Genomic DNA, 15,022 nt, shown 5'->3' with positions numbered 1-15,022 from the left:
TCACTTTAGTCTAAAAGTGGTGCTTTTGCAGTTCTTTTCTTTTTTCCCTTTAAGGTAGATTAAAAAAAACCTCCACTCTCCCAAATATTTTTAAGGAAGACTTTACATTTCAAACAATCATGGTGTCAGCTTTCTTGTTGTGTTACCACCAGAAGCTGAATATTTGGAAAGAATTCATCTTTTTTTTTGGGAGGGGGACATATGGTATTTTTCTTGAAGAGAAAATACTGTATCTCCCCATAGTAAGAGCTCTGGGAGCCATCATGTAAGAGAGTATGGTAGTGACCTGCTCACCATCTTACTATTTTCTTTGTGTAGTAAAAAAACCCAGTTTCTAGTTCAACCCAAGGTCTGAGTCTCCTGGAGGAGAGGCAGACAGTCAAGCTAGCTTACAGGAAAAAGTTATGCTGAAATTTACACCTTAAAGATTGGCACCCAACAGTTTGGTCTCACTTTCCTGTTTAGTACTCCTTGCTGGGTTGCCTCCTGAGTTGCAAATATTAATTTTGGAAAATTACAAAGCTGCCCTGGATCTCTCTTCACTTAGCTGGGGACTGAAGCCACCAAGACCTCTGAGGTTAAAGGAAACTGGGAAAACTTACACAGAGACTGCACATTCCTCTGCTTTTCCTCAGTTGTTATTCAAAAAGCTATTTTGCTCTAACTGTGGCTTGGTATTACCTCATTCCCTGGATGATGCAAGAGAGTGCTGTAAATCTGACGTTTTCCCTTTCCCCATTTATCTGAAGATCCTTTGAAGCAAGGTGATATCTGTTCCCTCAGATAAAAGCTCACACCTGAGAGTTCAGCAGCAGCAGTGTTGTTCCCCAGTGGTGCTTTTAGTGTGTTACTTTGGCTCAAAAAAAAAAAGATGTGGTTTTTTCCCCCTTCTAGATCTTCATCTGTATCAAAAAGGTAGATTTGCACAAATCAAGCTGAAATAAAGCCTGCTGCTTTGCTTTGTTTTATTCAGGCAGGTGGTGTTGCCTCTGGATTTAATCACGTTGTTACTAATGATCTGAGTGCTCAGAGGCTTCTGCATATCAAGGGACGGAGAGTTGTGAGAGCCACAGAAGTCCCCCTGGCTTGGACCAGCTTCAACAAAGGAGATTGTTTCATTGTTGACCTTGGAACTGTAAGTCTTTTGTAGAGCAGAACGCACTGAAAAATAAGACGTAGCTTCCTTTCTATGGTCTGAACCATCCCCTAGAATACACAACTAACCTTGTCATTCACCCAAATTAACAGAAAGAATCTGCTTTAGAAAATCAAAGTGTTGTGACAGTAAAACTGAAGGTTCAAAACCACCCTGAGTGTTCTCTGAAGCATGCACAGATTACCCTTCAGGGAACAGTTCTCTTTCCCACTCAAGACACTAGGATTTTTTTTGTTCTGCAGCTGATGTTTGAACCTTAAGTTGTTCACAGTAAGTCCTGACACTGAACCAAGCTGAATGGGATTAGTGCCTAGGCTTCAGAGGAAAACACAGATTGGATCTTTCACCTAAGAGCATTTCTACATATTCATAAAACTTTGATTGTGACAATTCACCCTAAGGAAACACCTGCAGAAGAAGTCATCATAATAAACTTGTCACACAACATGTTATAAAACTACTTGGGTATTTCAAGATGTTACTCAAGAAGCAGTCCCATACTTGAAGGCTTTCTACTGAAAGCAAAAGTAAATTGAGCCAGAAGCATATAGGCAGGTAAGAGGAGATAATTTTGTTTGCTTGAGATGATTTAGAGTACTGTCACCTTAGTATCAAAAAGTCTTAAAATGGATTCTGAAAGTAGCAGCTGGAATGTAGATGACAACAGTAAAATTCTATTTATCAATCTGAAATTATTCCTTTGCCTGATGTGCTGGCACATATAAAATTAGGAGCATGTGAAAGAAAGAAGTTTATCTGGAAGGCAGCATCTGCAGCTGATTTCAACCACAGTGCTTCACAAGGAAGTGGTCAGTTACTTTAAGATTTCAGAGATGAGTCCCTGATCTATAGATAAGGAGCTCTTCAGAACTCAAAAATGTGGCTGTTTCTTCCAAAAGGCTTCCTCTGGTGTGTTAATGGAATCTTACTGGTATCAAGTAGCTGTGCTGATGGTCTGTTAGAGCTCTGTGCTGTTTAGCAACCTCAGATGGAACAGCAAGCAGTGTTTTCCATAATGTTATCTCATTGCTCCTATGTAAATGTGGGCTAATAATCTGCAGCAGTCAAGTATCAGTATGCAAACAGATGTCTCAAAGCCACTTTGCATTAAGGATGCATAGAGGACTCAAGTCATCCTCTTCACAGTTAACCTTTGAGAGATGGGGAAGTTGGAACTGAACATTGATGGAAAATGCAGCTTTTGTAGTCAGGCTGCCACAGGGCTTCAGTTTCCTGCTTTGGTTTTGACCGCCCATGTGTAGATGACTGAGTGTGCTCCATGAATTTGACTTGTCCTGACACTTACTGTGCAACAATTAGTCATTTCACCTAATTAATTGGGTCACACTGCAGATAGAGCAGGGACACTGATGAAACCTACTATGGGTATCCAGCGATGTAACATGTATATCTCATTCCTTTAATGAGATTTCCTTAGAGGGGAGCTCTGTCATTAGGCAATTTAAATGTAGTACAGCTTTAGAGTCTTGATTTCCAACACTGATCATATTTTGTGAACTTTGTCTTTTAGTATAACATCAGTCTGGTTTCAGATTTCCTGTTTGACAGGAGAGAGGTCAAGCAGCCATGCAACCCTGTGCCTCTGTAGGAAGAAAGATTAGGTGTGAGAAACATCTAGATCTCTTCTTCACCACGCCATGGGAAATGTCAAACTGCCTGCTTAAGAACAGTTCTTGATCTTGTCATGTCAGTGGTTTGTGAGGGATGGGTTTTCTTCAATGCATGAACAAGTTAAGCACCCAAAAATCTATAGTAGTTTCATCATAGATTATTCTGTGAAGCAGACCTTTCTTGTAGGGGGATAAAAAGACAATATGTGATGTACTTAAACAGAAGTTCTCTGTGCAGTGCCTACAAAGAAAAAGATGTGGTAGAAAATACACTGCCACAGTGGAAATCTTGAGCAAGTTCTATAGGAGTTCTATTTCAAGCTGAAATAACTGTATTTCAGAATGAAATTTTGTGTGGTTAGTGGTCCATTGTAAATAGGTGAGCTTTTGCAGGAGCTCTTAATTGAATTTTGCTCAAATCAATTCATTTTGCTTAACTGAAATAAAGTGAACCTTAAATAAGGTTGCTCTTGAGATGTATTGCGAAGCACTCCTGAATCATTGTCTGAGGATAATGGGTAGTAATTGCATAAAATAATGATCTTATGGTCAGTGCTTTTATAATACCAAATTACTGCAGCATGTCAAATAAGATGAATTTTCAAGGCTTACTTTCCCCACTCCCTTAACTAACCAGAACGTTGGTCTCCGTGGCACTGCAAAGCCACTTGTGCAGTCCATTTCCTGTTACATTTTGTCAAGCCACTTATCTAATTTAATGAAAGAATCATTTCAATTTTCCCATTACTGCAGTATTTTAAACCTATGGTTTGAGCAGAAGAGGGAAAATTAAGAAGGGCAATAATGATCAGGAATAAAATCATTATTGGTCATTATCAGGTTCCCCTCCTGATGATAATGCCTTAAGTAGACAGCACTTGTGTGCATTTCAGCTGGAAATATAGCTTCACATATTTGTTCTTCGGGTTCTAGAGGTTACTTTATATCTAAACTATATTAGAGCACCACAGCACCTCAAATACCTTGCTCAAGTCTTATCTTGCCTCTTTTGAACTCTGTAGGCAGAAACAGAAAATAGCTGCAGGAGGGAGAGCAGTGTCTTTGGCATGTGAGAGGTGAATAGCTGTGGTTAATCATAGAGTCAGCCAGGTTGGAAGAGACTTCCAAGATCATCCAGTCCAACCTATCACCCAGCCCTAGACAATCAACTAGACCATGGCACTAAGGGCCTCATCCAGGCTTTTCTTGAACACCTCCAGGGATGGCAACTCCACCACCTCCCTGGGCAGCCCATTCCAATGGCAAATCACTCTCTCTGTGAAGAACTTCCTCCTAACATCCAGCCTATACCTCCCCCCAGCACAGCTTGAGACTGTGTAATGTGCAAAGACCTTTCAATTCCATCTTCTGTTAGACCATGACATGAGTGATATTCAGTGGAATGAGTGATGCAGGAAGATGTCTGAGGTGTCAGACTCTGATCTTTTTTTGTTCACTTTCTACAAGGGAATTTCAGGCCACCTCTGTGATGAACCTGAAAATCCATTGAGCCTTTGAAGCAGGACAGGCAAGAATTGTAGTGCAGCTGCTGAGAAAGCTTTGTACAGGCCTGGAGTAAAGTAAACTTTATCTTATAAAGTGCTGCTTTAGGCCACTCTGTCCTGGCATAGTTGTGCCTAAACCCTCCCAGACGCCATGGTTTCATACACATCTCACCCTGTCCTTTCAGCTGCAGAGTACTGAGGTCTTTCTGGTGTCTGACCTGAGATGCCCAAGGATGAGTCTGGCAATTCTTGGTGGCCATAAACTCTCTGGTCTTCCTCAATTCTGTTCTGCTTAGCTCTGGGTGCATCACCATATTCTCCAGCCACCTCCCCTTAGCCACATCCCTCTTTCTTCTTTCACCATCACCAAGACAAATTCTCAAAATGGAGCATGAGAGGATGTGGAAAATGACCATGAAAGGCAAGGAAAAAGATTAATCATTGTGGCATTCTGTGAATAGCAGACATGCTGGGTTCCAGGCTATAATAGTATTAGCCAGATGCATGTGTTAATATAGATTCATAGAACAGTTTAGGTTGGAAGGGGCCTTAAAGATCACCTAGGGCCAAATTCCCCTGCCTCAGCTGGGACACCTCCCATTAGACCAGATTGCTCAAGCCCTCATCCACCCTGGCCTTGAACACTTCCAGGGAAGGGGCATTCATGACCTCCTTGCTATTGTAGCCTGTCACCAACCTCACTGGAAAGAATTTTTTCTTAATGTCCAGTCTATATCTCCCCTGCTTAAATTTCATTCCATGCCCTCTCGTCCTATCAATACAAGCCCTTGTAAAAAGTCCCTTCCCACTTTCTTGTGGGTTTCTTAGTCAGCTCTCTTAGTCTGCCCACATAGGGGATGTTCTTCAGTCTTCTTTGTGGTCTTCCTCTGGACCTACTCCAGCAGCTCCGTGTTCCTCTTATGCTGGGGGCACCAGAACTGGATGCAGTGCTGCGGGTGGAGTCTCAGCAGAGCAGGGGGGTAGAACAACCTCCCATGTCCTGCTGGTCACACTGCTTTTGATGCAGCCCAGGATAGGGTTATGCATACAGCTTATATATATGTATTTACAAGATGATGTGCAGAAGCCTTTCATCTCTTTTGTCAGTTTTCTAAGTGCTTGGTTTGGAGTGGAAAGGAAACTCTTAGTATTGTGATGCTCACCCTCCTTACACTGGTGTACACCAGTCGTGTACAGAATTTGGATGCTGTGATTTGTTCATAATTAGAGTAGTTAGCAAAACATGGAGCAAAAGTAATGGGCAGCAGCAATACAATAAAACATGAAGTGATCAGTTGATTTTATTGAAAGCTCCTCAGCTCAGTTTGGGAAGCTGTGCTGTATGGAGCTTGTCTGAAGTTGTATCCTTAGTGAGCAGCAAAAATATTCTCTACACATTCATTCAAACAGAGCTTTGTGAAATGGAAGATATGATTCTTTCTGTCTGACTTCCCTCTTGGGGGGCAGCAGCAGTGCTATCAGCCAAGTAACTGCAGAGTGCTGTGTGCCACAGCCTGGAAGGAATTAGGTGACAATTGTTAAAAAAGGGGAGAGGGAAATGTGTGATAAATGCCAAACAGTTCTGAGCTTTTGCCTGAATAAGGCTGGCAAGTTATGTCTCTACAAAGTTCTGCTAATGAAATGCTACCCTTCTACCCAAGGGAAGGATGCAGATGGTGAGGAGATTGCTATATCTCAAGCTAAATGAAGATTGAAGGTAAACTGCACTCAGTTGTCCATGCTTCCTGTTCCTACAGTGGTGCTTATAGGCTGATTTATAACCAGCCAAGAGGCTGCTGGCTGGACATTTAAGAGCCTGCTGTGTGCTTAACAACAATTTCTTGTGCCATTCAGCAATGTCTGACCTTCTCAGGGGCTCTGTGAATCACAAGTGCAAATTATGATGTTAGAACTCAAAAGTATGGGAATGAACAAAGCTGCTGTGATCATGTATCTGTCAGTGTGCTCCTATTTGAGCTCCTGACATAATAGGCATGTCAAAAGGAAAAAGATTGCTGTCTTGCACTAAAATGCTAGGAAAAAAACCACATCAAGCAGAGCAGCTGCCTTTTATGACAGCTCCTTTTCATATAATCTGTTAATTTGCTGTAAATTTAATTGTGCTTGTGAAAAGAAAATTGACTTCTGCTTTTTAACAGTAAACGACCAAGAGATACTTGCTTTGTGACCATGTGGTATGATTCAGCAGCACGTTGCAGCCCTAAGCATCATTGTAGTTTTGCTCACTTCTGTAATCTCCCTGCCTTCTTGCCTGCTCTATCTTGTCTAGGTGGCTTTCCTTCAGAGGAACCAGTTCACAATCAGCATATTAGTCACTCTGTTAAAGTCACTGTTTGGGTATAAGCAGCACTGGAAGAACAGCTAATTGCACATTGGAGTTCATCACTCTAAGTTACTCTTTCTAGCTGCTTTACCTAGCACTAAAAATTGCCTGGTCATGTCCTTTTTCCATGCTTTTCATTCACATGTTTATCCTACAACTAACCTCTTCCAAGTTTCCCTCAGCTGAAAGTTAAACTACCACTCGTGCTGTAGCAGGAAGTTGCCAAACAAGTAGCAGAGCTTGAAGAACTGAGCTGCTTTTGTTCTTTATTAACTTAATGGACTTATTAATAGCTCAGAAACATGGTTATATGTCTGCACAGTGTATCTTTTTAAGCAAGTATCTCAGTTTCCCATAAATCTATGAACCAACTATCTTTACAACTGCAGAAGTGTAAACTCCAGCAATCTGGAGTCATGAGGTGGAGGGGGGGTAAAAGCTAAGTTCCAGTTTGGTTTTATTGTTTGGTTGCTTGTGTGTATGGCTTTTTGTTGTTGTTTGTTTGCCTTGTTGTTTGGGGATTTTTTTTGTTGTTTGGGTTTTTTATTGAGTCTTGTTTGCTTGTGTTGAGATTTTTGTTGTTTGGGGGTGGTTGGTTGCTTTTTTTCTTCCTTCTCCCACTTGAATTAGAGTACTCAGGGTATGAATGGGAAAGCTTCTCCTCGTTCCCAATTGTGTGCAGGAAAGTGGCTGAGAGAGAGGCTTCAGGTGGACAGGACATAGAATCATAGAATCAACCAGGTTGGAAGAGACCTCCAAGATCATCCTGTCCAACCTATCCCCCAGCCCTAGCCAGTCAACTAGACCATGGCACTAAGTGCCTCATCCAGGCTTTTCTTGAACACCTCCAGGGGTTTGGTTAGTTTTCCTCCAGATATTTTGCTGCTTGAGCTGCTGTTATTTAGAATGAGCATCCTCCTGGTACTCGCCCTTTGATGCACTCTGATATAGCAACATCTATGCCTAAAAGACACCAACAAAACAGGTGTGAGAGGAAAAATGAATGCAGCAAGTGTATGACTGTGGCACATCTGACTTATTTTTGTTCTGACAATTTGTTCCACTCGAATCAAGTGGAAGACTTCAGGACTGGTTACAAAGACACCGTTGTAATGACACCAAGGCCAGGCTTGTGGTGGCCTCAGCAGCATTCTGGCTGAAGGAAATCAGAGTTTGTTTTGGATTATCGAAATTCAGCAGCTTTCAATGCTTCACTGTGTTACAGATTCAACAAATGTAAAAGGCAGATTTGAGGAATATATGAAATGGGTCTTTTTTAATCTTCCCTTACTTCTATGAAGAATTGAACAGTCAGGACCAGAAAAAACACTGAATAATATTTTCAGAAGCTTATATTAACATGGCTCAATCCAAATGTTCTTAACGTATCTATGTCAGTTCCCCAAAAGCCCTGAATGTCAGTGAAGTGACAAGAAGTGCTGTATCCTAATCATTTGTATTCAGCTTTATAATTCAATTGTTTTCTCCACCATTTGTACTTTTTCTTGATTTAACACTCACTTTTTTAACTTCACAAAAGCTAAAGACTCCTCACTCTTGCTTTAGGGCTTGCTGTTTTATTTCCAAAGCCTTGCTGCTTCAATTACAAACACCAAGCTAATGTGTGTTTGATTTGTAAATACTTTTGCTGAGAACTGAAGCCATTGGAAGCATTTCTGTTGTTTGCAGTTAGTGCAAAACCTTTTTTCCCCCCAAGTCTGTCTATTTGTATTTTAGCATTGCAACTTTTCTTTAGTTGAAGAGGCTAGACTTTGACAAAGGACAGTTTCAGTCAAAATGAACTCCTCCTGCCTTCTCAGAACAGCTCTTTATTAAAGGTCATGAAGAGAATGGAGTCTCAGCTGAGTGCATGCCAATTATTTTGATAGTAGCATGATAAGCTATGTATAAAAGGTTTGCCAGCATTCATGCCTGTTCAATATGCCTCTAGCTTTGTTAGGTCTTTTTGCTACTTCCCAAGTATAAAAGGTACCAAGAAGTGGTATCTTTAGGTTGCTCATGTGAGCATTTGGAATGCAGTCTGCTTTGGGCACTCCTGCAGCACAGCTCCTCCCCTCCTGATCCACCTTTCTTCATCAACCTCATCAGTCTTTCTTTTACCTGCTACAGTGGCTTTCTGTGATGTGGTTATTTGCCCAGGCTGTGATCTGCTTCTAGCTAAGAAACAGATAGCAGCTAAGCCTAAAACAGCAATTAAGGTGGTAATAACTTTGAGCTTTTTCTTGCTTTTAGCCATTTTGTGTGAGCTGTGGGGGGCAGAGCACAGTGTAGTGTTTCACAGGAGTAGGCAGATTAATCTGAAGAGGTTTTTTACTTTGTTTGGAGGGGTTTTTTTGGTGCTAAGCCCCTCTGTTTCATAGCCATGCCTCTGTACCTAGGTTGTGGTTTAGAGGAACAGGAGACAAATCCTGACTGACATACATTAAGTCAGCAGCAGTTCCATCATGTTGACCTGACAGGATCCATGCTATAGATTTAGCTGACTCTCAGTTAAGAGTGGTAATTACTTTTTTTAATTGAGGTGAAATTACATTCTAGGAGCAGGTTCTGGTATAGATGTGGGCAAAGGTGGACAGGCTAAGGATGCCTCAGGGCCTGCCATCAAAGAACAGAGGCACACCAGCTCATGATCCTTGGCTTAAAGGCTTTCCTTGATGAAAGCTTAATTTTTTTATTGTAATGTTTTAAGGTGAGTGAAAGTTAATCTCTTAAACATTTCACTGTTAGTTTCTAATAAAACTGGAGTTTCACAACAAATCTGCTGCAAATTAGAGGAGTTTTGAAACTTGTTTAAATGTCTGTTTAGTGCAAACCAGCAATTGCAGCAAGTGCCTGAAGTCTACTAGGTGTTTCAGCAAAGATACAGGTTTAAAACACTTGTATGTGGAGGACATGTTTGAAATTATAACAAAACTATGGGTGCCTCAGTTTTAAATTTGGCTTTTGCTTTCATTGTCCAGGCTGAGTCAAAGAAAAGACCTCAAGATGCAGGACATATTTTCCTGTGTTTCTGAACCAAGCAGGCTGCCAGTTGAACACAGAGGTGGCTATGAGTAAGGAGGGAAAGTTTGTTTATGTCACTTCTGAAATAAGCAAGGTTTTTTGTTTGCTTTTCCTTCTCTTGCTCTGCATGTACTTTCACAATCTCCCTCCACACAGGGAAAAGTGCCAGGATGCTCTTACTCACAGTTACACAAGCCACAAATCATCATCCTGTCACACACTTCTGTATAGGAGCTAAATGTTGGGGCATTTTCCAAGTGCTGTAGACATCTCAGGTGACCTGCTCGAGGTCACTCAGCAAGCCAAAAGCCATCAAGAATCAAAGCAGTGAATCCTGCTGTTCTATAACTAGGAGACTACACTGTGTCCCTAGAACATGTAGATGGGGATAGACCTTGATGTGATCATAGAGTGCATGGCACAAACCTGTTTTGCCTTCCTGACCTCCCTCAGGAGCTCTGGGGTGCTGATTGTGATTATTTCTGACAGCTGCTGAGGATGAGAAAATGTTCATTGTGCCACTGTTCCAGCAGGTATACTGACCTCAACAACCAGGAATCTCATAGAATAGGATCACAGAATAGTTTAGGTTGGAAGGAACCTCAAAGCTCATCCAGTTCCAACCATCTGCCACAGACAGGGACACCTCCAACTAGAACAGGTCACTCGAGGCCTCATCTAATCTGGCCTTGAACACCTCCAGAGAGGGAGCATCCACAACCTCCCTGGGCAACCTGTGCCAGTGTCTCACCACTCTCACTGGAAAGAACTCTTTCCTAACATCTAGTTTCAATCTCCCCTCTTCCAGTTTAAACCCATTACCCCTTGTTCTGTCATTACAAGACCTTGTCAATAGTCCCTCCCCAGCCTTCCTGTAGGCCCCTTTCAGATACTGGAAGGCCACTCCAAGGTCTCCTCGTAAGCCTTCTCTTCTCCAGGCTGAAAATATCCAACTCTTGTCGCCTGTCCTCATAGCAGAGCTGCTGCAGCCCTCTTAGCATCTTCGTGGCCCTCCTCTGTATTCCAACAGTTCCATGTCCTTCTTGTGTTGGGGGCTCCAGAACTGCACACAGTACTCCAGGTGGGGTCTGATGAGAGCAGAGTCAAGGGGCAGAATCCCCTCCCTTGCCCTGCTGGCCATGCAGCTCTTGCTGCAGCCCAGCACAGGGTTGGCTGTCTAGGCTTCATGTGCACACTGCCAGGTAGCAGAATCAATCTCTCCCATACTCTCTTAAACTCTGTTAAAGAGATTATTAAAGAAACCCCAACAAACAACAACCCCTGAATACTGTTAGTAGAAGCTTCTGAAAATAAACTGGGCTTGGCATAGGAATTACTGATGAATGAAGTTGTGGTGGTTTGGGGTTTTTTTGAGAGGAGTGAACACTTGAAGTCTGTTTTCATTTTAATGGAAACATTTTCTGTCAGGCTGCCAATTCAAAATAAAGCTGGCAAAACAAGCCTAAAAATAGTGAAGGTGTAGCACAGCTAAGAAACTGTGAAAGCCCAGAGTGAGCTAAAGCTGAAAACCTTCTTATGGCCCTAGTTGAGTGCTATGGCTAAAAATAAATATGTGGATTATAAACTACCTGCCAAAAGCTTGGTGGTCTTCTGGACGTGGCTAAATAACTAGCTGACTATGTCAGGTAAATGCAGATCTAAATGGTAGCCTTGTCAAGGAGTGGCTTTAAAGCAAGAAAAGAGGTCTTAAAAAGTTAAACTGTTAACCCCCTCTCCCCCAAGCTGCCTGGAGATTGAAGTGAGTAAGCTGTATCAGGAAGATGAAGTTGTAGATGGTGAACTTCTACTGTCAGGCCTGAAAATTAGATTTGGAAACAGACAAGGTGATTTTATTTCAGAAGAGACAATTAATTACATCAAAGCCCCTGAAAGCTTGCAGTGCTGAATGTTTAAGATACTTGGTTAGTGCTCAGGGTAAAGACAGGAAAATATTATGGACTTTGGGACACTTCCATGACTTGTGGCTGCTCACTTGTATCACAGGATCACAGGCCTGGAAGGAACCTCAAGGGTCATTTAGTTCCAACCCCTCTGATATGGGCAGGGACATTTCACACTAGATCAGGTTGCCCACAGCCACATCCATCCTGGCCAAAGAAATATCCAGGGATGAGGCTTCTACCACTTTCCTGGGCAACCTCTTCCAGTATCTCACCACCCTTATGTAAAGAACTATTATGCAATATGTGCAGTTTAGTTTTCAATGTTTTAATAAGGAATACTGCCTCTGTTCTGTAGTGCTGAGAAGAATCAGACACTTGTTTTTCTAGCTTTTAAAAAATCCTTATTATTTTTGTTAATACCTAGGGAAGATGGAGCTTAGAGGAATGGTATAGTTCATCTGTGTGAACTCCAGATCAAAGATGTTTTCAGACACTGATTGCTGATTCCAGGTTGTTGGGGTTTTTTTACGAGGCAGGAGCAATCCTTACCACATAAGGTTTCTCAAGGTTGCAGCTCACAACATTTCATATTAATTTGCTTTAAAGGACAAAAAAAAAGCCATTTAGGCCACATTATATTGGGAGAATATTTCTCTAGTTTAAGAATGTGGACTCCATAAAGAAAATAATGAAGTCTGCAAATTAGAAAAAGTAAATAAATCCAAAATCCATTATTGTAGATTTTAAAAGGTTTTTCTTGTTCTTCTGGCTGCTTGGAAGCCTAGAGCCAGGGGACAGTAGGAGAGCTCACTTCAGTCACTGTGAATGTGGGATTGTCAGGGTACACTGCCCAGTGGGACCTTTGGGAGATGCTAAGAAAAGAAAATGTGGATTTATTGTCAAGAGAAGTAAAGGTCTTTGTAAACTGCAGTGTCATTTGAAGTCTCACAACATCCTTTGTGGTCAGTACAGCAAATACTGTTCATTTTGTAGATGAAAATAGTTGGTTGAGGTTCCATAGCCAGTTACCAAAAGACCCAGAGCAGGCTAACACATAGAACTGAAACTGAACTTTTAACCTTTCCAAACAAGTAGTCTTCATGAATTGCAGCATACATAGTGAGATAGGGCAATAGCTAATAATATTAATACTCTGTGTTTATCTTCTTCCTCTTCTTTATTGCTTTTAGAGGAAATAAAGAATTCCTATTTATTGCTGCTATATCTCTACTGTTATGGTTTGGGTGTTCTTTGCACCCCCCCCACTTTGGAAATCACCCAGACTAGACTCAGCCAGCTCTAGAAATTGAAGGAAGCTTATTACTTACAGCTTAGCTCAATATACAAGCAGATCTTTACAGTATATACAGTTATAGACAGAAACATACAAGGTAAAAGGTAATACAGAAACACAAGAGCCCTCCCAGAAACCTGAGTCCCCAGCAGGGGCTCCCAACTGCCCTTCCACCTTCTCCCACCCCTCAAACTTTTACCCCAGATGTTGCCTTGTGCCCCAAGGAAGGATGGAGGGTCAGCCAGGGGAGTTAGGAAGCAAGTGAATTAATCAGAGAGATGGTAGGTTAGGTTAGAGAGAAATGCAGCTCAAAGCCCAGGCACTGCCCGAATGCCTTATCTATGTTTTCACTCTTGTTCTAGTACATCTCAGCAAGCCTATGAGTGAAATAGATGTCACCATTGTTTCTCTTTCACATCCTGTGATCTAATCCTTCTCACCAAAACATTCTAGCTAGCTTCAAACTAGCACACTGCTGACTTCTGTTTTCTCACACAATTTAAAATAAGGTAAATTAGTAGGAGGCAACCCAAGAGAACAAGTAAGTTTGTTTTGGAGAACTTCAGTGAGGCTTGACAGGACTCTGGGCAGCCTGATGTAATAAGGGATGTTCCTGCTTGCTGCAGAGAGGGCTTGGTCTAGATGACCTTTGGAGGTTCCTTCCAGCCCAGATCATTCTATGACATGGATGCCAAGATTCTCGAACTAAAGGAGTCTGTGGTTTGCCATAGTCTCTGAAGCCTTGGGAGAAGCTGGCTGAAGCAGTGCAGGGCTATGATAACTACATTTTTTTTTAATCTACTCAAATTTAAACTTCTGGCTTGCTGCACACTCCGGGCAGTCCTTCTCTAATTCCTTAGCAAATTCTGCTTTCCCTAGTGTGCATGGGTGTTTTCCTGGGGAAATCTCAAAAGTCACATTTCAGATAAGCTTCAGACCTGATGCTAAATATGTCTGCAGATTCTGGAGGTTTGGTAAGCCAACAGGGTTTAAAGTAGAATGTGGAAGCAGACTTTTTTATCTTTCATCCTCTTAAGCCTTCAGTCAAGTTGGTAAAGGCAGGCAGAAAAACCTCGCAGCTTTCACTGTGCAACATCTGCAAGTTGAAAAGGATCCAGTTCTGGGAATCTGTGTCATCCTGATGTAAGCTTAAAACTTTGTTTTGAAGGATGCTTCCAAAGGGAAGGGAACTTGGCTGTGAGGTCACTGGGTCTGGTTTTGGTTTTGTGTGTGTGAGCATTCAAGTTGGTGAAAAGTGAATCTCAGAAGTTACTAGCACTGTTTGCCTGCATCAGTGTTAGCTGTCTTCTAAAAGTGTGCATCTGCTGGTGCTGAGAAGCTATACTTCATGTGTAGAAAATATGTAGACATGGCACTTCAGGACATGCACAGTAGGCATAGTGGTGTTGGATTAATGGTTGGACTCTATGGTCTTGAAGGTCTTTTTCCGGCCAAAATGATCCTATGATTCCATCTCTCATTTGTGTCAAGCCACCACTTCAAATACTATTAAATAATGACAGTGGCCACCAGAAATAGCTTGCAGTTTGGTTTTATTTGAATGAAGCAGGTTTTCATCTGAAGTCTATGTTTTATACAGTTGTATGCACATTGTACAACTAAGGCCACAATAAGTGACTCAGTGAGAGCTGATTAAATCCTTCGTGTTTGCCTTGTAGATGAACACAAAGCAGTTCAGCCTCTTTTAAAGTGAAAAATGACTGTGCACCTTTATTGCTGTACTATTTAGGCTATTTGGTAGACCTGTGGGAAGAATAATCAAATTACATTCTTCTGGAAGGGGAAGGAGGGGGGAAAGAAAGCACCCAGCCAAGATGATTAATTTCCTGCAACTAGCTCCTTCCCACTCTGCCTCTAGCAGCTCTGCAGCTTATATTATGCCTCCTCTTAGCAATTTCCATCAAGACTGAAATCTAAAATCTCTATTCTGAAATGCTTTGCATTCAGGGTGAATAATGGGGCTTGCCAAAACTGGAGGTTCTTGGTCTGTGATACGACTGGAGGAGATGACCTGCCTTAGGCTGGTTCTGGTGGCTCTCCTTCCTGACAGGTGCTGTGGAATGTGCTTCATTTTGGTTGAATTGTGCTTTCCCTGTCATGTGCAGGGCACAGTCATTCACTACCTATTCAGCCAGATGAGAGA

General features: G+C 41.9%; 1 protein-coding gene across 2 annotated transcripts in view; it reads left to right on the top strand.

Moving 5' to 3' along the window:
• SCIN (scinderin) overlaps positions 1-15,022 on the top strand; it is a 65,835-nt gene that overhangs the window by 13,348 nt on the left and 37,465 nt on the right. For both annotated transcript variants that reach the window (XM_064166893.1, XM_064166892.1), the window contains exon 3: positions 974-1,135. In XM_064166893.1, coding sequence (XP_064022963.1) covers positions 974-1,135 — 162 coding nt within the window. The remainder of the gene's footprint in view (positions 1-973; positions 1,136-15,022) is intronic.

This window comes from Pogoniulus pusillus, chromosome 28, assembly GCF_015220805.1.
Source record: "Pogoniulus pusillus isolate bPogPus1 chromosome 28, bPogPus1.pri, whole genome shotgun sequence".
Taxonomy (NCBI): Eukaryota; Metazoa; Chordata; class Aves; order Piciformes; family Lybiidae; genus Pogoniulus; species Pogoniulus pusillus.
The sequence above is the reverse complement of the archived record's forward strand: the minus strand, read 5'-3'. Positions and strand labels throughout refer to the sequence as shown.